General features: G+C 54.0%; 2 protein-coding genes across 7 annotated transcripts in view; one reads left to right on the forward strand and one right to left on the reverse strand.

The window, feature by feature from the left end:
* Window positions 1–14,141, forward strand: part of DNAJC11 (DnaJ heat shock protein family (Hsp40) member C11) — a 72,740-nt gene extending 58,599 nt beyond the window's left edge. Inside the window, exons 8-16 of the mRNA XM_005544905.4 lie at window positions 1,408–1,597; window positions 2,248–2,333; window positions 2,699–2,815; window positions 7,702–7,857; window positions 9,959–10,028; window positions 10,823–10,880; window positions 10,987–11,129; window positions 12,080–12,209; window positions 12,614–14,141. Coding sequence (XP_005544962.1) covers window positions 1,408–1,597; window positions 2,248–2,333; window positions 2,699–2,815; window positions 7,702–7,857; window positions 9,959–10,028; window positions 10,823–10,880; window positions 10,987–11,129; window positions 12,080–12,209; window positions 12,614–12,639 — 976 coding nt within the window. The 3' untranslated portion in view covers window positions 12,640–14,141. The remainder of the gene's footprint in view (window positions 1–1,407; window positions 1,598–2,247; window positions 2,334–2,698; window positions 2,816–7,701; window positions 7,858–9,958; window positions 10,029–10,822; window positions 10,881–10,986; window positions 11,130–12,079; window positions 12,210–12,613) is intronic.
* THAP3 (THAP domain containing 3) lies at window positions 10,500–22,070 on the reverse strand. 6 transcript variants are annotated; one of them, XM_005544903.4, is made up of 5 exons: window positions 21,970–22,070; window positions 18,591–18,783; window positions 16,968–17,030; window positions 15,826–15,930; window positions 14,756–15,530 (listed from the first exon to the last, which is right to left on the reverse strand). In XM_005544903.4, exons 1-5 carry the CDS (start codon window positions 22,041–22,043, stop codon window positions 15,249–15,251), a joined length of 717 nt encoding a protein of 238 aa, XP_005544960.1. In that variant the 5' UTR covers window positions 22,044–22,070; the 3' UTR covers window positions 14,756–15,248. The 6 variants fall into 6 exon arrangements, with proteins under 6 accessions (XP_073878036.1, XP_073878029.1, XP_005544960.1 ...); XM_005544902.4 differs by having other exon boundaries at window positions 16,968–17,033; XM_074021935.1 differs by lacking the exons at window positions 14,756–15,530; window positions 15,826–15,930 and adding an exon at window positions 10,500–11,292.
* Between the last annotated feature and the right edge of the window lie 756 nt (window positions 22,071–22,826).

A 22,826-nucleotide genomic window follows, 5' to 3' on the forward strand; every position in this document is an offset into this window, starting at 1 on the left:
CTGGGCACGGTGGCTCACACCTGTAATCCCAGCACACTGGGAGGCCGAGGCGGGTGGATCACCTGAGGGCAGGAATTCCAGACCAGTCTGGCCAACATGGTGAAACCCCGTCTCTACTAAAAATACAAAAAATTAACCAGACATGGTGGCGGACGCCTGTAGTCCCAGCTACTCGGGAAGCTGGGGCAGGAGAATCCCTTGAACCCAGGAGGCAGAGGTTGCAGTGAGCTGAGATCACGCCACTGCACTCCAGCCTGGGCAACAAGAGTGAAATGCCATCCAAAAAAAAAAAAATCGACCTGTCCAGGCTCAGGTGATCCTTCCTCCTCAGCCTCCCAAGTCGCTATGACTACAGGACGTGCCATCAAACCCGGCTAATTTTGTGTATTTTTTGTAGAGATGGGGGTTTTGCCTTGTTGCCCAGGCTGTTCTCGAACTCCTGGGGTGAAGCAATTTGCCTCCTCAGCCTCCCAAAGTGCTGAGGTGACAGGTGTGAGCCAGTGAGCCTGCCTGCTGTTATTTTAATGCCATAAACATCACCTCTAGAGCTTAGAAAGGAGAGAAAGAAACTTAGGCAATTGATGTTGAGCTCTTTATTAAAGAAACCAGCTGTTAGTTTACCCTTCATCACCTTGAATGAAGTGTGAATTTCATTGTTAGTAAAATGAAATACCCCTTTTCCACCAGAAGATGGGGCTGGACTCCCTTGGAAAGAAACTGCAGAGGCCCTTTTCGGGAACCGGCTTCCCGTGCTCGCTTTGCCTGTAGTTTTTGTCACTAGTACCCAGCTGTCGGTGTACATCAAAAATCACAGCAGCTCTAAAAATATACTGATGCCTCCACCCAGAAATTCTGGTTCCATAGGGCTAGGGTGTCCTCTAGGTAAGTGATTCTCAAACTCTACTGCACTTTGGAATCATTGGGACACTTCGCACTCCAGGCCCGCACTGAGGAAATCAGCATGCCGGCGGAGAAGCCAGCCAGCCGTGATTTGGGGATGAGCCGGGTGATTCCAGCGTGCAGTAGTTTGGGCACCACTGTCTTGGACTACGTAATTTGAGACCCTCCGTAGGTGATTCTGAGTCGCACCCCTCGGCCCCCATCCATTCTAGCTTGAGTGGGGTTGCACCCGCTGGCTTAGGAATGCAGACAGTCAGGTGCCTCTTTGGTTGTAGCTAAAGTTAGGGCGGCTGAGGGGAGTCGAGACGTTACTGGGAAGATTCTGGCTAGGACCCTCCCTGCTGCTGTGTGGACAGAGGCCTAACTTTCTGCTTTTTTTTTTACTGGGAGCTGGCCCAGGGATGCATAGACGTGACAGTAAGGTCTTAGCCAGGCAGAGAGGAAGTGACAAAGAACAGCTGAGAGCAGGTGCCATCCAGGACCTATTCTGTCTGTGTGTCTCTCCAGCTTTGTGACAACAAACTGTGCTCTGCAGTTTTCATCCCGTGGAATCCGACCCGGCCTGACCACCGTCCTAGCTCGGAACCTAGACAAGAACACCGTGGGCTACCTGCAGTGGCGATGGGGTATCCAGTCAGCCATGAACACTAGCATCGTCCGGGACACTAAAACCAGCCACTTCACTGTGGCCCTGCAGGTGAGCCAAGCAGCCATCGTCTCCTGCAGACAGAGCTCTGGGTGGACCCCTCCTCCCAAGCACTCAGTGTGCCCTTTAAATCCTGCGTTCTGATCACCACTAAGTCTGAGCCCACGCAGGGCCCTGAGGGGCAGGCTCTCAGTGACCCTAGTGGAACCTTCCAGTATGAAATGCAGTTGCCTTCGGGCGCCTAGGGCAGCTATGTCAGATCATCCTAAAGCAGAGCAACATCTTAATGTCTGGTGGGAGCAGCCCGTGGAATCGGGGGTGGGCACATGAAGCCCCACAGCAGAATCTTGCCCTCGGACACCCCTGTGGCCAGGCCAGGGCTAGTGCATGAGAAGCCACCCCACATGGGCCACTGCTCCTTGGCTCTCACCAGCCGCTGCCACCTAGGAGCACAGGCTCAGTGTCGCCAGAGCTTTTATTTCTTGTGAGAAGCTAGAACACTGGGTTTTCTGTGAAGTCTTCCAGTTTTTAACTACTGGCTGCTAATAAACCATCGTGTACTCGGTGTGGCTGCCAGACCGTGACCTTTGCCTTAAAGGCCTGTGTGCAGCAGATGCCCAGAGCTAATGGGAGGGCAGATACCCACCTCCCCACGGAGTCGCACGTCCCAGCCACGCATCCTTGCACCTCTGTCTCCCCAGCTGGGAATCCCTCACTCCTTTGCACTGATCAGCTATCAGCACAAATTCCAAGATGACGATCAGACTCGCGTGAAAGGATCCCTCAAGTAAGTCCTGGCCTGGCCGGCGTGGAAGCACGCTGGCTGTGCATGCGGGTCTTCACGTGGAGCCAGTTGCTGTAAGATACCTGCTCATGTGAATATCTACGTGTGTGTGACGTTTTTGGAGAGCTTCCTATTTTGAGGCTGTGGGGGATTTACCATTACAGTCCCAGCCCTTGAGGAGCTTCGAGTGTCGTGGAAGAACTAGACCATGGGTGTCCCGACTTTCTTCTGTCATGAATCTGCTCCCTGGGGGTCGAGGAGGCTGGAGGGAGGGAAGGGACAGGTACCTGGCCTCTTCTCAAATGACAGCTGCTGCTGAAGTGATGAATGAGGGGGACACAGGCACAGACCGCATTCTCTCCCTGCAGAGCAGGCTTCTTTGGGACGGTGGTGGAGTACGGAGCCGAGAGGAAGATCTCCAGGCACAGCGTTTTGGGTGCAGCTGTCAGCATTGGAGTTCCACAGGGCGTTTCTCTCAAAGTCAAGTAAGTTGAACTCAGGCCTTTCTGGTCAAGGAATGCCTGTCACCTTCACTCAACCAGGCTTTATCCAAGTTAAGGCTGAAATAGCCTTTGCATTGTAATTTTGTTCTTAAGGACACCGTTGCTTGGCTGGGTGCAGTGGCTCATGCCTGTAATCCCCGCACTTTAGGAGGCCAAGGCGGGCAGATCGCCTGAGGTCAGGAGTTCGAGACCAGCCTGGCCAACATGGCGAAACCCCATCTCTACTAAAAATACAAAAATTAGCCAGACGTGGTGGCACGTGCCTATAATCCCAGCTATTTGGGAGGCTGAGGCAGGAGAATTGCTTGAACACGGAGGCGGAGGTTGCAGTAAGCTGAGATCGAGATCGCACCACTGCACTCCAGCCTGGGGGACAGCAAGACTCCGTCTCAAAAAAAAGAAAAAAGAAAAAAGCCGGGCGCAGTGGCTCATGCCTGTAATCCCAGCACTTTGGGAGGCCAAGGCGGGTGGATCACGAGGTCAGGAGATCAAGACCATCCTGGCTAGCACGGTGAAACCCCGTCTCTACTAAAAATACAAAAAATTAGCTGGGCGTGGTGGTGGGCGCCTGTAGTCCCAGCTACTCGGGAGGCTGAGGCAGGAGAATGGCGTGAACCCAGGAGGCGAAGCTTGCAGTGAGCCGAGATCGCACCACTGCACTCCAGCCTGGGTGGGAGAGCGAGACTCCGTCTCAAAAAAAAAAAAAAATACGGCCGGGCGCGGTGGCTCAAGCCTGTAATCCCAGTACTTTGGGAGGCCAAGACGGGCGGATCACGAGGTCAGGAGATGGAGATCATCCTGGCTAGCACAGTGAAACCCCATCTCTACTAAAAAATACAAAAACCTAGCCGGGCGAGGTGGCAGGCACCTGTAGTCCCAGCTGCTTGGGAGGCTGAGGCAGGAGAATGGCGTAAACCCAGGAGGCGGAGCTTGCAGTGAGCTGAGATCCGGCCACTGCACTCCAGCCTGGGCGACAGAGCGAGACTCCGTCTCAAAAAAAAAAAAAAAAAAAAATACAGCTGCTTGTTTTTGCTGAGTAAGCAAATTTCAACGAGTGCATAGTTCCAACTCTGAGTGAGTGAGGTGTGTGTCTGAGCTCCAGCAGCTACCCAGCAGCCTCGCCTGATGTCACAGGATGGCAGCCTAGCAGCCCAGGCCTCCTGGAGTCACTGGCCTGGTAGCTGTCACCCAGGCACAGCATCTCCAGTAGCAGCTGCTGTGTTGATTCATCCCTCTCACCAGGGGTTTTCATTGGCACACACACCCTTGCTCCACCTGAATCTAGTCACTGTCTTCTCCTTAGTTCCTCAAAAGAGTTGTCTGTTTTTGGCCAGGCGTGGTGGCTCACACATGTAATCCCAGCACTTTGGGAGGCCAAGGCGGGCAGATCACAAGGTCAGGAGATTGAGACCATCCTGGCTAACACGGTGAAACCCCATCTCTATTAAAAATACAAAAAATTAGCCGGGCGTGGTGGCAGGCACCTGTAGTTCCAGCTACTCAGGAGGCTGAGGCGGGAGAATGGCAGTGAATCCAGGAGGCGGAGCTTGCAGTGAGCCGAGATGGCACCACCACACTCCAGCCTGGGCAACAGTGAAACTCCGTCTCAAAAAAAATAATTGTCTGTTTTCGCTTGCATCCGTCTTCTTTCTTTGTAAACCCGCTCCAGTCAGGCCTCTCCAGAAAAACCAGCCCTCTCGGTCATCAGTGGCGCACCCTCCCTCCTGTGACAGACCAGAGGGTGATTCTTCTTCAGCTCACTTGGTCTCTGCACCTGCTGCCTCGGTGGCTATTCCCTCCTGCCCTCACGGCCTCTCCGCCTTGAGTTACAGGATACCACGCCCTGCTCTGGCTTTCCGTACCAGATGGCTGCTCTCTGTGTCCCAAACTTCTAAATGGAGGCACCACTGCAGGGCACAGCCCTTCTCTCTCCAGACTCACTCCCAAGCAGTCATGTCCAGCCTCGTTTCTTTCATGCCCTGAGGACTGTCACGTTGCAAGCGCCAGCTTGGACCACCCCCTTAATCTCCAGCTCATATATGCGTCCAGCTTTCTTTTCCTAATCTCTACTTGGATACCTAACAGCATCACTAATGTCACGTATCCAAACAGAACTCTGTCCCTCCCTGTGCCCCCAGACTCGTAGGTGCTTCAGAACCTGCTCCGCCTGAAGTCTTTCCCATCCCTCTCTCTTTTTTTATTTTATTTCTATAGAGACAGAGTCTCACTTGGTTGCCCAGGCTGGTTTTGAACTCCTGACTTCAAGCAGTTATCCCGCTTTGGCCTCCCAAAGTGTTAGGATTACAGGTGTGAGCCACAGCGCCCAGCCTTCTTTCCTATCAGTAAATGAGAGCTCCAGCCTTCTACTTGCTCTGTCCAAAAACCTTGGAGTCAGCCTCCATCTCTCTCTCTCACACACTCCAAATCAGACATATCTCAAAATCATCTCATGAACATGTACTCCAAAAGTGTATCCCCAATCTGGCCATTTCTCAACCTCACTGCCGCCAGCCTCTTTGTCTTATTACACAGCACCCTCCCCACTGACCCCCACTCCCTCCTTGTGTGTCTGCTCTCCGTAGGAGTCCTTTTTAAAATTGAAGGCAGTTCACGTCTGTCTTCTGCCTAAAACCTCAGAGATTCCTTGAATTCCAGGCAGAGGCCAAAGCCCTTCAGAGACTTTGGAGCCTGCAACGCCCTCCGTGATGTAGTATTTCTCTCTCCCCCAACTCCAGCCATCCCGACCCCCTGAGCCTGGCACGCACCAGGCCCCCTCCTGCTTATGAGGTGGCCTTTGCTATTTCTCAGTCTGCAGATAAATATGTGGCCATTTCCTTCACTCCCTGTAGGTATCTGCTCTCTGCTCAAATGTCCCCTAATTCACCTTGTATACATCGTAGCCCTTTCCCTTGCCCCAGGTGATCCCCCCACCATGTTTAGTCTCTGGCGAACCAGTCTCCATCTGAAGGGCCATCTCCTCCACTCCTCATCAGAAATAAGCACTTGGACTTGGTCCATTTTATTCTCATCTGCACTTCTAGAGCTTAAAACCCATCCTAGTACTTGATAGGAACTCAGCGAGTGAATAAAAGTGGATCACAGCTCAGTTTTGGAAACAAAAGCCAAATCACTTACCAAGATCAGAGTTGGCATCAGCCATCTCTCCTCAAGTAATATTCAAAGGCTCAGTACAGTGGCTCATACACTTTGGGAGGCCAAGACGGGAGGATCACTTGAGCCCAGGAGCTCACGGTGGTAGTGAGCTCTGACTGTGCCTCTCAGCCTAGATGACAGACTGAGACCCCGTCACTTCAAAAAAAAAAAAACTTTTTGTCTTGAGGTCTACTTTATCTGTTATTATATAGCTCTTTTAGCCTTCTTATGCTTACTATTTATTTTTTTGCCCATTCACATTTAACCTAGCTCTGTTTATATGTGTGTGTGTGTGTGTTTTTTTTTTTTTTTTTTTTTTTGAGACAGAGTTTCATTCTTGTTCCCCAGACTGGAGTGCAGTGGCACAATCTCAGCTCACTGCAACCTCCACCTCCCAGGTTCAAGCAATTCTTCTGCCTCAGCCTCCTGAGTAGCTGGGATTACAGGCGTCTGACACCACACCCAACTAATTTTTGTATTTTAAGTAGAGACAGAGTTTCACCATGTTGGCCAGGCTGGTCTCAAACTCCTGACCTCAAGCCATCCGCCTGCCTCGGCCTCCCAAAATGCTAGGATTAGAGGCGTGAGCCACCACACCCGGCCAGGTTTTGAGTGTTCTTTATCAATTCTGGAATTGCTTTTATTCTGGAAGGGCATGGTCAGGTATTGTCAGTGGCTACTCAACAGTTTTTCTTTTTTTGGCTTTTCAGCAGTTTGTGATGTACATAGATATGGCTTTTGTTGTATTTATCATGCTTGGGGTTTCCTAAACTTCTTGCATCTGTAAATTTCCTTTTCATCACTGGGACTCTAATTACCAATGTATTAAACTTAACAGTCTTCCACAGGTTTCTGACATTGTGTCCATGCGTCCTCAATCCTTTTCCTCTTTGTTCTTCGTACTGGATAATTTCTTTCTTTCGTTTTTTTTTTTTTTTTTTTTTTGAGACAGAGTCTCGCTCTGTCACCCAGGCTGGAGTGCAGTGGTACAATCTCAGCTCACTGCAACCTCTGCCTCCTGGGTTGAAGCGATTCTCCTGCCTCACTCAGCCTCCCGAGTAGCTGGGACTACAAACAGGCACCGCCACACCCAGCTAATGTTTGTATTTTTGGTAGAGATGGAGTTTCACCATGTTGGCCAGGCTGGTCTAAAACTCCTGACCTCAGGTGATTCGCCCAACTCGGCCTCCCAAAGTGCTGGGATTACAGGCGTGAGTCACCATGCCTGGCCAATTTTTTTTATATGTGGTCCAGAGTTTACACATTGGTCCAATAGGAGCTACTCGGCCACCACTAGAAGCAGAACCTCCTTAACTGACTAACTTTTGAAGTCTTCACCAACTTCTTTGGAAACCTCAGTTAAGGACTGAGATGTGACTCTCCAGTGCCATCTGGAGGAGCCCATTCCTGTCCTCTCCAGCCTATGACCGAATGCACCTATAGGGGACGTTGACCCTGTGAAGTGTTCCTGTTGTTGCTTTGACTGGAGGTCAGCAGATACTGGGATCTTTCTTCTGTCACAGTGTCAGATCCATCAGCCAGACTTTGGAACAGGAGGCCAGCAGAAGGCGGTGGACTGTGAAAGGAGCAGACTGCAGCCTCCTTTAACTCGCAACTGGACGCAGCACAAGTTCTCCTGTGGCTGACACCCCATTGCCCTTCCCTGGAAAACCTGATTCATCTTGGGTGTTTTGTTTTTTTGTATTTTTCCGCAGGCTCAACAGGGCCAGTCAGACATACTTCTTCCCTATTCACTTGACGGACCAGCTGCTGCCCAGCGCCGTGTTCTATGCCACTGTGGGGCCTCTAGTGGTCTACTTTGCCATGCACCGTCTGATCATCAAACCATACCTCAGGGCTCAGAAAGAGAAGTGAGTTGACACATCATGGGCATGTCACTAGCCAGCCCTGTGCCTCAGTTTCCTCACCCTTAAAATGGAGGGGATAACAGAGCCTACTGCATCGAGTGATGAGGAAAACCTGAGTTAATTAATGCATGTAAAGCGCTTAGGCTGATGTCTGGGCCATGATTGGTAAATGTTAACTATTTCTCATCATTGTCAGTAGTTGGACTGCTGTTATGTCTTCATTTGTAATTCCTGCTCTTAGAAAGGACTGGAGTTTATAGAAGTGTTGGGCCTCGGCCGGGCACGGTGGCTCACGCCTGTAATCCGAGCACTTTGGGAGGCTGAGGCAGGTAGATTACCCGAGGTGAGGCATTCAGGACCAGTCTGGCCAACATGGCGAAACCCTGTCTCTATTAAAAAATAGAAAACTTAGCTGGGCAAGGTGGCATGCATGCGCCTGTACTCCCAGCTACCCAGGAGGCTGAGACAGGAGAATTGCTTGAACCCGGGAGGCAGAGGTTGCAGTGAGCCGAGACGGTGCCATGGCACTCCGGCCTGGGCGACAGAGCAAGACTCAGTCTCAAAAAAAAAGGCCGGGCGCGGTGGCTCACGCCTGTAATCCCAGCACTTTTGGGAGGCCGAGGCGGGCAGATCTCGAGGTCAAGAGATCGAGACCATCCTGGATAACACAGTGAAACCCCGTCTCTATTAAAAATACAAAAAAATAAAATTAGCCAGGTGTGGTGGCAGGCGCCTGTAGTCCCAGCTACTCAGGAGGCTGAGGCAGGAGAATGGCGTGAACCTGGGAGGTGGAACTTGCAGTGAGCCAAGATCGCGCCCATCGCACTCCAGCCTGGGCGACAGAGCAAGACTACGTCTCAAAAAAAAAAAGTGTTGAGTCTCTAAACCATAGCCTCAAGAAATAAACATTTTTCCTTTCCCGGCCCTGAGTTTAAGAGGAATGCGTTCTGGATTCTTAGGTAAGGGGCCTGCATTAACTATAGTCTTGAAAGTCATGGAAACGCAATTTATTTTGCAGTTTCTTAGATAATCCATTGGGGCATGCCATGAACCCTAAATTATTAGTGCAAGCATCTCTACACAAAACTGAGAGCTGGTATAGATTTGTTACTTTGTAATATCTCATTTAGTAAATAAAGCATTGCACCTAGAGAATCTCTCATAAAGGAATGAATCTCCTCTTCTGGGCCCCTCTGGCCTTTGGATTCAGAATCCTAGTTCGCTAGGAGGCTTGAAGCTTGGAACAGTCTTCTGGGAGGACAGGCATATACTGACCCCAAGGCCCATACTTTGTTACAGGAAAGCGGATCTCTGTGTCCAAAGTGGTATTAGTTGTTCCTACCAAAAGTCTTATTTAGTAACTCATGCCTGTAATCCTAGCACTTTTGGAGGCCAAGACAGTAGGATCACTTGAGCCCAGGAGTTCGCGACTAGCCTGGGCAATATAGTGAGACCCCCATCTCTATTTTAAAATTAAAATTAAGGGCCGGGCGTGGTGGCTCAAGCCTGTAATCCCAGCACTTTGGGAGGCCGAGACGGGTGGATCACGAGGTCAGGAGATTGAGACCATCCTGGCTAACCTGGTGAAACCTCGTCTCTACTAAAAAATACAAAAAACTAGCCGGGCGAGGTGGCGGGCGCCTGTAGTCCCAGCTGCTCGGGAGGCTGAGGCAGGAGAATGGCGTGAACCCGGGAGACGGAGCTTGCAGTGAGCTGAGATCCGGCCACTGCACTCCAGCCCGGGGGACAGAGCGAGACTCTGTCTCAAAAAAAAGAAAGAAAAATAATAATCCCACAAGGTTGGTGGGATCTCCTGAAATTCTCATGTGGTGGGGTCTTCTTTCCAAAGAGACTGACAGTGGGTGTCCGTCAGCTCGGTGAGGAGGTGGGGCGGAGCCATCTAAGGGTAAAATGAACGCTGCCAGCCTGTGACCAACAGACTTGCCTGAGACTGTCGTGGGAATATTTTTTAAAGTTCTAGAACTGGAACTCCAGTAAGATGACAGACTGTTTGCTGGGCTCAGGTCCAGCACGGGAGGCGCTGTGTTGGCTGGAAGCTGGGCAGCGCCACGCTAACATGGGGCTTGTGTTCCTCTCGCGTAAGGGAATTGGAGAAGCAGAGGGAAAGCGCCGCCACCGACGTGCTGCAGAAGAAGCAAGAGGCGGAGTCCGCTGTGAGTGCTGCTCCACCGTTCCCAAGCGAGGGCTGTAGGGGACACACTCCACACCCCACATGTTGGTCTCAGGCCTTCGATGTCAGACTTCTCTTCTCCAGCAACTTGGCTCTCCATGTAGTCTTTACTGTGGGATGCGCTACTGGGCTCTGCAGGTCCTGCCCTAAAGATAGTTACCCTCCAAAGGCATAACAAGGGCTTTTTTAAAGTGGTGAGTGTTGGCCTCTTTTCCTTCTCTCTGAGTGCTCTGCCTTTTACGGAGCAGGAGGGAGCAGGCTTCCTGGGTAAGTGGCGAGCACACTCCCAGGTGGCCGTGGGCCGTGTGTGTGGCCTGGCGAGCACATGCCTGTCTGAGTGGGCAGCACAGCTATGCCCAGTAGAATGGCGCCACAGGAGGACACAGGTCCTTTCTCAGGAGGAGCTGGGATTCCAGCTTCTCCTGTGAAATCTCTTTTATTTTTAAAGCTGACAACGCATGCAATGTTTTTTTATTGAGTCAAGAAATCCCACCCACACATTTATGATCCCCAGGAAGGGAGCTCCCACCGGCGGCCACAGGAGGGTCATGCCGTTTCTGGTGCTTCTCACCTTCTGACCCAGAGCTGCCTGCCCTAGGTCTAGGAGTTTCAGAGAGAGCCACTTGGGTAGCAGAGCTGTCAGGGCGCCCACTCCCTTGCTTTCCAGGCCCTGAGCGGGCATGTTGGCATGGACAAGACTGCCTGCCTGTGGCCCTCTGACCAGAGGTGGAGCAGGCCTGGTGGGGCCCTGACTGTGTCATCCTTGTTCTCTGCCAGGTCCGGCTGATGCAGGAATCTGTCCGAAGGATAATTGAGGCAGAAGAGTCCAGAATGGGTGAGAATATGTGTCCTCTCTTGGGCCAGGGTGGGCGCTGGGGGTCTCCAAGCGGCACAGGGAGGTGCCTGGAGAAGGCCTTCCTCTACTCGGAGTCTGTCCTTAGGCCTCATCATCGTCAATGCCTGGTACGGGAAGTTTGTCAATGACAAGAGCAGGAAGAGTGAGAAGGTGAAGGTGATTGACGTGACTGTGCCCCTGCAGTGCCTGGTGAAGGACTCGAAGCTCATCCTCACGGAGGCCTCCAAGGTACAGCAGCACCAGCCACCACATGCCACGTGCTCACAGATCTGAACGGGCCGGGCGCGGTGACTCACGTCTGTAGTCCTAGCACTTTGGGAGGCCAGGGTGGGCGGATTGCTTGAGCCCGGGAGTTTGAGATCAGCCTAGACAACATGGCAAAACCCTATCTCTACGAAAAAGAGAAAAAATTAGCTGAGCATGGTGACATGTGCCTGTTGTCCCAGCTGTTCGGGAGGCTAAAGCGGGAGGATTGGTTGAACCCAGGAGGTTGAGGCTAGAGTGAGCTGTGATTGTGCCACTGCACTCCAGCCTGGGTGACAGAGCAAGACCCTGTCTCAAAAAAACAAACAGTGGTTTGAAGAATAGCTTCAGTCTGACAAGGACAGCCTGGCCCCTTGAAGTGGGATCTTTGCCATCATCGGCATCTACTGCGTGGGATGCCGCCCAGCTCCTGAGCAGTACCCACTTTGGAGCTATTTGCTTCATTCAGTCATTTCTTTCACCACTCACTCAATAAGGATTTACTGAGCCCCGCCTGTGGGCCAGCCACACCAGCAAACAGAACACGTGCCTGCCTTCATGGCATTTGATTCTGTTTATTTTTGCCTCATTGCAGAAAGAGCATGAGGTCACTTGTAACATGTGTGAGTCTCACCTCTGGGGCCTGGTGCGTGGACCATCCAGAAGGATGAAAATGCAGGTTAGCTCAGGCCAGAGAGCTCCTGGCACCCTAGAAATCATCTAGTGGCCCTGTCTTAGTGTGATGATGGGGCCTTTATTAAGAAGCAAGTCTTGGCAACTTTTTTAAATTCTTGTTTCTTTTTCTTCAAGCCCCAAAGTTTGCACCTCCCCAGGGAATGTCAGAGCCTGTGCACACTGCCCCTCCGGTGGTAGTGAGGAGGAGTGCTGGTCTTAGACCCTCTGGAGTACTGAGAGTAGCAATTTGTTTGTTACAGGCTGGGCTGCCTGGCTTTTATGACCCGTGTGTGGGGGAAGAGAAGAACCTGAAAGTGCTCTATCAGTTCCGGGGCGTCCTGCATCAGGTGATGGTGCTGGACAGTGAGGCCCTCCGGATACCAAAGCAGTGTGAGTAGCCGTCCCTTCGCAGTCACCAGCTAATGGAGGCGGGGACCTCAAAGCGGTTGCTCAGTGTGTGGGCTGCTGGCCACCTTCCCTCAGCTGCCTGCCTGGGAGCAGAGACGCCAACTAGCCCTTGACCCATGATTCACTCAGCGCCTGTGATTTGTGCCTTAAAAAGGGGGCTGGGGCCCTTTCACAGGTGGAATTAGTGAGCTCGTTGGAAACTGGCTTGAGTGAGGGGGATGAAAGCAGACCTCCACGTTCCAGAAGCAGTGGATTTTTGGCAGCGGGTGCTCTGCCTCACCTGGGCCCAGCCAGCTGCTGGTCCGGGTGACTGCTGGCCCCATCAGCAGAAAGGAGCATGGGAACAGCCACCTTCTGATCACCTGTGTCTGTCTTTTCCTTTACAGCCCACAGGATCGATACAGATGGATAAACTGCCAAGAACCAGATTTTTAAAAGGCTGCAAAAAATATTTTCCTGGGAGTCTACAAATTTGGAAACAGGGAAAAAACCCAGACATCAGATGTTTTTATTTTATATTATTATTATAGGAGGTGGTACCATATCAATTATGTGAAGGGACATGCAGACACCCCAGCTTTTGAGGGTGCTGGGGGTAGGACTGAGGCAGCCCCACTGGGAACCAGACTGCAGCGTGGCCCGTGGCTGTTTTACCAAGGACCGGTTCCTGGAGGGAAGGGCCCTGGCCCTGACTCTGCCGGGTCCCCTGAGTATGCGTGTGGCCCGCAGCGCGCCGCCCCGTAGTTCTTGGTTGGGTCTGGAGGTGTTTGTGGAACACCCTGCCCTCCACCACAGGAGCGTGAGCTGCTTCTCCTGAAATCCTGAACATGGGAAACAACGTGGAAAGCAGGCAGGCCTCCAGGTCAGGGACCGTCTGCTGCGCTGACTTCCCATGACCACCTCCTCCTGCTGAAATATTACTGCTTGAATCTGGAGCAGATTGCGGGTTTATAAAACTGCTTTTTATCTGAGAACAAACAGGTTTGGAAATTAGTCTTTTTTCCCCACTCCCAGAGCTGCTCAAATCATTCCACCAGCCCCCTTGGCTTGGGACAGGGTAGTGTAACTCCCGATCCCAGGGCCTGGCCCTGACACAGGTGGCTTCCCGTATCCCTGTGGGAAAACGCCCTGCCACCAGCGGGCTTGAGCTGGCCTGTATCCCTCCACCGCCTGCACCACCCACCTCCAGAGTGCAGTGCTGGGCAAGGGCAGTTCAAGAGGACGGACCAGGCGCTCAGCAAGACATCAGACGCACCCAACTCGGCGGTGTGGACCCCAGGCCTGGCCTGTGGCACCCAGCAGGTGGCACTGCAGCTCCCCGCTCCTGCAGGTCCAGCGTCCTCGCAGGGACACCAGGGCCTGTGCTCCGGAGCCTTCCTTCAGACCCTTCCTCCACGTGCCCACTTGGGATGCAGAATGCAGCAGAGCCGGAACCCCTTCCAGCCTGGGCTTTGGCTGCAGTAAAGTTACCTGAGGCCTGTCTCGTGGGTCCTGGAAGTGGCAGCCATCAGTCGCTTTTGCTGACCCCTTGGAGCAAGCGCTGCCCAGGCAGTGGCCGAGACAGCTGGCGCTGGGGGCCCCAAGCTGCGCCGGCCTCCAGCCCACCCACAGCTGTTGCTAAAGTCAGGCCTCCCTCCCCAGCACTGGTATCTGAGTAACGGCTAAGAACCTCCTTCTTCTGGTTTTGAAAAGCAGTTCAGGTTGTCCAATTCTGTAATATTCATCTCCATTTTTTAAAAAGGTTTCTCTGACGGCCCCACGGCCCGAGCCGCGGTGAGCATCGTGTTGCATGAGCCTGGGCCCCGGGCTTCCCATGCGCCTCTGCCACAGGCGCTTCTGGGCACCTTCCTCTGCGTTTCATTTGCAGTCGACTGTACAGAAGGCACTCACCACAATAAACCTTTCCTGAAAGCAGAGGCTGGCGCTCTTCTGTTTATCGTGTTCATTTTCAGGAGGGACGGAACCCCTTCCCCAGAGGTCTCCTCCCCATCCTTCACTCCTCACTCAACCACAGGGCTTCACGTGAAGCTGGGGTTCCATTTTCCACATTAAACATTGCCTGAGAAATAGACCCCGAGTTAGGAAATCAGGCCAGAACTTTTGTTTTCTTTAATTCACTAAAGCTATAAATTAGACGAAATAGGCAAGTCTTTTTTTTTTTTTTTTTTTTTTTTTAAATCAGACGGAGTCTCGCTCTGTCACCCAGTGACAGTACTGGATGGAGTGCAGTGGAGCGATCTCAGCTTCCTGCAAACCCTGCCTCCCAGGTTCAACTGATCTTCCTGCCTCAGCCTCCCAAGTAGCTGGGACTACAGGTGTGTGCCACCATGCCCGGCTAATTTTTGTCTTTTTAGTAGACATGGGGTTTCACCATGTTGGCCAGGCTGGTCTCAAACTCCTGACCTCAAGTGATCTCCCCGCCTCGGCCTCTCAAAGTGCTGGGATTACAGGCGTGAGCCACCGCACCCAGCCGTGGAAGTCAGTCTTCTTAGCAAAAGGAATCACGGCACTAAAGAAAATGACGGGAGTGACACCAGATAGAAAGACACTTTATTACACTGCCCGCACACCAGGCCGGGACAGGAGTCACGCCTTAGAACCCTGAGCTGCTGTCCAGGCTGATGGAGGAGGGGACCACACATCGGCCACAGAGCCGGGCCCATCACATGGCTTCCTCCCTGAGGAACATCTCCCACACTGGGGCTTCCAACAACCCTCGCTCTGCATGTGCTGAAAGGACAGCGTCCAGAATCAGCCTCAGCCTGGACTTCCGTTAAACCGTGGGAGGATAAGCTCATCGTGCTCACAGACGTGCACTCCTAGTGCCATGCCTCTAAACGTCCCCCAGACGGCGTCGGGGCTCTCGCCCGGGAGCTTGGCTACTGTCTCAATCCCCCGCCTGGCAGGCCTCACGGCCAACTTTCTCAGTGTCTACAGCAGACAAAGATGTCCACAGCCAGAGCTCCAAAGCCCTGCCGGCCCTGGTGCCACTGCCGCCTCTGCGTCTGGAGCCTGTGGGGCTCAGCTCTGCTGCTCCGGCCCAAGTCTGGCCTGCAGTCCCCTGTGCCCTTTGCAGGCACGGAGGCGGCTGGACATCCTTTGCATCACCAGCCTCTGGGCCTGCAAGCGCTTCCGGAGCTTTTCATTTTCCTTCAGAGTGAGGAAGAGTTTTTTCTTCAGGGAATCTAAGTCCAAAAGGGCATAGCTGTGATCAGATGGCTGCTTGGACGGAGGCCTTCTCAGGCCCGCAGGGCCGGCCGGCCGGCCAACAACCTCTGTTGCTCGTGGCCTCCATGGCGAGACCTGAGGACAGGGGAGTGAGAGCTGAGAGCTGCATCACCAGCAGGAAGGTGGGCCAGGGTGAGCAGGCCACCAGACACGCACCCAGCACAACCCCCGGGCAGCCGGACGCTCCTGGCTGGTCTCCCAAAATCCAGATGTGCCCATACCATGGTGGAGGATTTGGGGAGCTCTGAAACGCAGGCTGCACCCCCTGCCCCGCCACACGGGTCTCATGGCGGGTGTTCACTGGTTTCCATTTTGTTTGCAGCAAGTCATCCTGGGTCCAAGCACAGGCCACCTCTGCACTCAGTCTTACCTGTTTTACGGGGCCTTCGGCATTTGGGGGCAACTGAAGCTCTTCAAGCGCAGTGTCCATCTTTCTCCCAGGGCTGTCCTCTCCGGCCCCCCCCTCAGGGAGGACCTGGGAACGGCAGCGTGGAGTCAGGCACTATAGCCCTAGAGATGCAGGGCCCTCCTGCAGCTACTATCTGGGGGAGTGGCAACAGCCAGGGACCAGCTCCAGGGTCTGTGCCCCTCGACAAACTGCCAGCTTCCTCCTAGCACACACCTTGGAACTGAACTTTTTTTTTTTTTTTTTTTGAGACAGTCTCGCTCTGTGACCCAGGCTGGAGTGCAGTGGTGCGATCTCAGTTCACTGCAACCTCTGCCCCCAGGGTTCACGCGATTCTCATGCCTCAGCCTTCTGAGTAGCTGGAATTAAACAGGCACCCACTACCATGACTGGCTAAATTTTTTTTTTTTTTGAAACGGAATCTAGCTGTCACTCAGGCTGGAGTGCAGTGGCATGATCCTGGCTCACTGCAACCTCCACCTCCTGGGTTCAACCAATTCTGCCTCACCCTCCTGAGTAGCTGGGACTACAGGCACATGCTACCACACCCAGCCAACTTTTTTTTTTTTTTCCCTTGAAATGGAGTTCCACGCTTTTGCCCAGGCTGGAGTGAAGTGATGCGATCTCAGCTCACCGCAACCTCCACCCCCTGGGTTCAAGTGATTTTTCTCCAGAGTAGCTGAGATTATAGGCGCCCACCACCATGTCCAGCTAAATTTTTGTATTTATTTGGCGTGGTAGCAGGCATCTGTAATCCCAGCTACTCAGGAGGCTGAGGCAGGAGAATCACTTGAACCTGGGAGGTTGCAGTGTGCCGAGATCACGCCACTGCACTCCAGACTGGGTGACACAGCGAGACTCTGTCACAAAAAAAAGAAAAGAAAAAGGGAATCAGGCACCATCCTTACTAGCAACAGAGATTCTTTTATATTGAAAAGAAGGAAGCTGAGAGGCTTGGGCCTTCCCTCCAGAAAAACATGGAATCCAAACTGGCATATGAGGAAAGGCGACAGCCCTGCAGGCCGGCCGTGCTGGGAAAATCCCGCCTCCCTGTCTCAACCCACAGCATAATTTAAACGTTCAAGTACCTGGTCCGGTGCACTCACCTTTTCTTTCTGAGAAGAGCTGGCATTTCCTCTCTCACTGGCAGGGTCTGTGTTCTCCCTCACCTGCTGCAAGAGACACACAGAGTGGATGCAGACCCCAAGAACCCTCAGAGCTCGGGGCAGGCCTCGGGCATCATGGTTGTCCCTGCTGCTTGGCCCACCGCGTGCCACAATCAACGAACGGTGGCTAAATGAAACTGACCTGAAGCTCAACCCAATTCACACTGCTCACTTGGTGTGCTTCTCTTTCTCCAAAGATGTCCCTAAATCATGGTCAGAGTGCCCTGAATAGGTCCCTGTAGACCTACTTCCTATGTGTCACCCCAGGGCCTGGCACCCGGCCCCACGACCGCCAGCATGCGGCAGAAGCCCAGCTCACCACTCGAGGCGCCACTGATGCAGAACCTGCAGGCCCTAGGCCAGCCCCAGTGCAGGGCCCACAAGGCAGAGCTGGCAGGGGCCGTACCCAGCTTCTCCCCACCAACCTGGCACTGGAAGCACTGAGGGCTACAATGACAAACGTCCCCCACTTCCAGTGGCTCAAGTATCATCTTTCCAGGACAGACATTACCACAAATACATGAAAGTAATTAGATGCTCATCTATGGACACACACCCCAAGCACCTGTGCTGTGCCAGGCAGCGTCCTGGGTTTGGGGCCTGAAGCAGGGAAAGCAGCCCCTGCCCTCATGGAGATTCTGTTCCAGGGAGAAGACAAAAACCAATGAGGGAAATAGGAAGGACAGCAGGGGCCACAGGGGACAGGAAGAGGGGCAGGAAGGGGTTGGAGGCCAGCTGGGGTTTGAGGGTCCAGGAGGGCTTCCTGAAGGAAGGGACGGCCGACCTGAAGAGGTTGAGGCAGAGTGCATGAGGCCATCTGGGAAGGGCGCTGGGGAGGACAGATGGGGCAGGGCTCCCAGGCAGCCGCTCTGGGTGTGTTTGCTACGTGGCCACCTTGCTCTTCCCATCGGCTCCACTCTTCATTCACAGATCCCTTTCCTCTCCCGATAAATCCACCAGCACAGGGAGCTGCTGGCCTGTGGCCTGTCCCGCCACTGCTCTGCCTGCCCACTCCAGGTGGGTGCTCCTGTGGCCCAGAATCCAATCTCAAGGCTTCAGCATCCAACTCTTTGTGAGCCCTCTCCTTGGCCAGGCCCACACATCCCACCTCCACCAAGGCAACCTCTGCCTCCTGATTTAAGCGATTCTCCTGCCTCAGCCTCCCGAGTAACTGGGATTACAGGCGCCTGCCACCACCCCCAGCTAATTTTTGTATTTTTAGTAGAAACAGGATTTCAACATGTTGGCCGGGCTGGTCTCGAATTCCTGACCTCAGGTGATCCACCCACCTCTGCCTCCCAAAGTGCTGGGATTACAGGCATGAGCCACCACATCCAGCCATAGAATGATTCATTTTTAAAGTGGCTTTAATTTATGACTTTCCTTAAAGCCGAGGTCATGGCCAGCAGGGCCACAGGGCTGTGGACCCCGGAGGCGCAACAGTGCTGTTGTCACCGTAGTTCTTGGCCTTGGCTTTTCCCGCACATGTCGCCACCCCCATTGCCCCCAGCTGCTACAGTGCAGGCTGGATGTGACCAGACAGAAGGCACAGAGCCCTCCTACCTGTGTGGGGTCCTGAAAGGCAAACACCGTGGGCACGGCGTTGTGCTTCAAGTTCTTGCGGTTTCCAAAGGCGCTGAAGCACTCGGGCCGGAAGTGCTCAGAGCAGATGACCGTGTGCTGCTTGGGCTGGAAGTTGCCCCGGCCAATGTTCAACACCCACTCCTTCAGCAGCTCTGGGCGGCTGAACGGAAACCTAAGGGCAGAGACAGGGGATGTGAGGCCCAGCAAAGCTGGACCCGGCGCCTCAGTCATTCAGAATTTTCACATCACCACAGAGTATTTCCCTGGACAGCTGCAGACGTTCAGTCCTCTCGCTTTGTTAAATCACGTCTAATTTCTGGAAGCTTCTGTCACAGCTGTTAAAGCATTCTTAACAGGAAACCCGAGACCACGAGCATGGCCAGAGAGCCCAAGTGAGCTGTTTCCAATGCTACGTTTGCCAGGAGCCTGCCATGAGCCAGGCCCTGTTCTTCGTGCTGGAGAACGGGGGTAATGAGACAGTCCTCGCCCCCAAGGAGCTGATACTCTGGAGCAGGGGCACAGCCGACGAGCCACACACATGTGGACGGTGTCTTCCAGGGATGACAGTTGCTCCAGAGAACGAACAGAGGGAAGCCCTGGGGTGGTCAGGAAAGGTAGCTGAAGGGGTGATGTTTGAGCACAGACCGCAGGAAGTGGGAGCGCGAGTGATGCGGGCTTCAGAACGGGCAGCTGGAGTGGCCACTGACACAGGTCCGGCTGAGACAGCAAGAGGGAGTGGGGACTGCATGACGCAGAGCCCTGAGCAGTTGGGGAGTCCCTGGAGGCTCTAGGCAGAGGTGAGATGGAACCTGAGTCCACCCTGATTGCTGTGGGACCAGGTGTTGGCAGGAAGTGGTACTGAGAGGGCAGATTTGGATGTATTTTGAAAGTCATGCAGTAAGGTTTGCCTGTAGATGGTAACATTGAGAAGGAAGGAGTTTCATGTTTGAGATAAAAGAAGTTACAGGAGGGCAGGTTAAGGGGATCAGAAGTTTGTTTTGTAGTGGATGAGCATGGTGGCTCATGCCTGTAATCCCAGCACTTTGGGAGGCCAAGGCAGGCCGACTGCCTCAACTCAGGAGTTCGAGACCAGCCTCGCCAACATGGTGAAACCCCATCTCTATTAAAGATGCAAAAATTAGCCCAGCATGGTGGCACACTCCTGTTATTCCAGCTACTTGGGAGGCTGAGGCACAAGAATCACCTGAACCAGGGAGGCAGAGGCTGCAGTGAGCCGAGACTGAACCACTGCACTCCACCTGGGCAACAAACTGAGAGTCTGTCTCCAAAAAAAGAAGTTTGTTTTGTATCGTAGGAGTTAAATTTGAGGTGCTTTTTAGGCTTCCCATGTGCTGGGGTGACAGACAGCCACACGCATCTGGAGACGTCAGTGTGGAGGCCAACCCTGCGGAACCAATAAGCCTGGGTGAGATGGGCCCCTGGGGAGCAAGTACAGCTAGAAGCCACCCCTGGGCCATGGCCCACACCCCAGGGCTCCAACACTGAATGCTGGAAATAAGGAGGATCCAGCAAAGGAGACTGAGAAGAGATACCTGCAGCCAAGAAGTGTACCAGACGCCATGCGAGAAAAGTGGCTCAGGCTCAGGGGTCAGTTGTGTGAAATGCCACAAAGTCAATTAACATCACAAGGCTCACTAGTGACGTGACAGAGCTCTCATGGGAATGGAAGGAACGGCTTCAAGAGAGAAGGTGCGGCAACTCCATCCCCAGGTACATACCTGACAGAGGCAAAACAGATAGATGCACCGCAACAAGTCCCACCAAAACTGGCCAAAACAATGATTTTTTGTTTTGTTTTTTGAGACAGAGTCTCACTCTGTCACCCAGGCTGGAGCGCAGTGGCACGATCTCGGCTCACTGCAACCTACACCTCCCAGGGTCAAGCGATTCTCCTGCCTCAGCCTCCTGAGTAGCTGGGATTTCAGGTGCGCACTACCACACTCGGGTAATTTTTGTATTTTTAGTAGAGACGGGGTTTCACCATGTTGGTCAGGCTGGTCTCGAACTCCTGACCTCAGGTGATCCACCCATCTCGGCCTCCCAAAGTGGTGGGATTACAGGCATGAGCCACCACGCCCGGCCTCCAGAACAATGTATTTGTCATCCAAAAAATGAGGCCACCCAAATGCCCTTCCATTGTAGAACAAATCGGTAAATTCTGGTACTTGCATTCAATGTGGCAATGAAAGCAAATGAAGTGCAATCCACTCTGACAGAGGGCAGGATAGGGTTCTCCTTGGGCAGGAGAGAGGCGGGGGGCCTGGGAGGGGGTTCAGGTGGGGGGTCTTCCCGGGGGTAGTGATGTTTTATTTCTTATTTTGAGATGAGGTATCGCTCTGTCACCCAGGCTGGAGTGCAGTGGCAAGATTATAGCTCACTGCAGCCTCGAACCTGGGTTCAAGCAATCCTCCTACTTCACCCTCCCGAGCAGCTGGGACTACAGGGGCACGCCACCTTGCCTGGCTAATTTGTAAAAATTATTTGTAGAGACAGGGTCTCATTCTGTTGCCCAGGCTGATCTCGAACTCCCAGGCTCAAGCGATCCTCCCGCCTCGGCCTCCCAAAGTGCTAGGATGACAGGCTTGAGCCACCGCGCCCAGCCGGTAACGTTTCAGTTCAGCCGGTAACGTGGCATTCAGCCGGGGGAAACTCGCCGGGCTGTGTACTTATGATTCATGCATTTTTCTGCATGTACGTTATGTATACTTCAAGCAAAGCATTTATCACAAAACAGTGCAATGGGAGCAGAGGGAATGCGAGCGATGAGCACAAGCCGCCCTTCGGAGATGTGCCCAAAGTGGGTAGAGAAATGGTGCCGTGGCTGGACCTTGGAGAAAGCGCAACTTTGACCAAGGGCGATTGCTCCCGGGCCGGGCCAGGGGAGTGCAGCAGCAGACTCCAAAGCCTCCAGCATCCTCCCGCGACACTGCAAAGTCCCTTCCCACTGCCCGGACGCCCCTTGGGGGGTCCACTCCTCCACTGTACCGCCCAGGTGCCGCGCCTCCCTTCAGGGCGGCGCGCAGCGGGGGCTGTAGGGGCCAGGGCACAGCAAACCCCGGCCGCGGCCCGCTCGTCCGCTCAGCAGACACCTGCTTTGCTCCGGGCATGTCCCGGCCCCAGCTCCGCCAGGTGCGCCGCTGACCCTCTGTCCGCCCCTCGCCGCATCACCACGGCGGGCGAGGCGGCGCCAGCCCCTCTGGGCCCAGGAGCTTGGCCTGTCCCCGGGCCGCACGCCCTCGAGCCTCCTGGGTGCTCCCACCCAGCGTGCCAAGGCCTCGAAGTCGGTTCGCGGGCCCCGGGTCTGGGCCTCCCGCGACCCCGGGTCCCCGCCTCTTACCGGTGGAAGGTGAGCTGCTTCCTGCGGCTGCTGTAGCGGTTGCAGCACTGCCGGGCCGCACACGACTTCGGCATCTCGAGCCAGGCCCGGCTGCCCCCAACAAAGATGGCGGCGGCGGGGCCTGCGGGGAGGGGAGGGACCTGCGGGGAGGGGCGGGGCCGCCGGGAGGTGGTGACCGGCCTGGCACGGCTCCAGGGCGCGCTCATCCCGCCATCCCAGCCACCCGCGTCTCCCCAGGGTCGGACGGGACCCGGGGCGCCACGTCAAGGGGTGCTCCAGGCCGCAACTCAGGCCCGAAACCCCAACTCCTAGCCTTGGGCTGTGCAAGTCTTACCCCATTCGCCAATGCCCGTCGCCTTTCACCTTGCTTTGAGCACCCAACCAGGACTCTTAACCACTCACAGCCTTGGACAACTGGAAACCAAAGGCCAACCCCTCAGTGTTTTTAGGGCTTCGAGGTGTGAATAGGTCTGGACTCCTCTGACGTCACTGGAGGTGGTACTAGTTGGCCACTGGTGGTGTCAGTTCAGAGGCCAGACAGCTCACTGCCTTAAGTTTGGTCACTGGGAACCCCCAAACGTGAAGAGGCAAAAAGGGCAACCAAGGGGGAGGGAGATTCCAGCTCCAGCCTTGCAGAAACTCCGAGGAGGCTGCAGCTTTCTCAAAGCAGGCTATAGGGAAGGCATCATCTTGTGAGAAGAAAAGAAAAAAATTGGTCAGGCGCAGTGACTCACGCCTGTAATCCCAGCACTTTGGGAGGCTGAGGCAGGCGATCACCTGAGATCAGGAGTTCAAGGCCAGGCTGGCCGACATGGTGAAACCCCATCTCTACTAAAAATACAAAAATTAGCCGGGCA

This window comes from Macaca fascicularis, chromosome 1 (genome assembly GCF_037993035.2).
Source record: "Macaca fascicularis isolate 582-1 chromosome 1, T2T-MFA8v1.1".
NCBI lineage: Eukaryota > Metazoa > Chordata > Mammalia > Primates > Cercopithecidae > Macaca > Macaca fascicularis.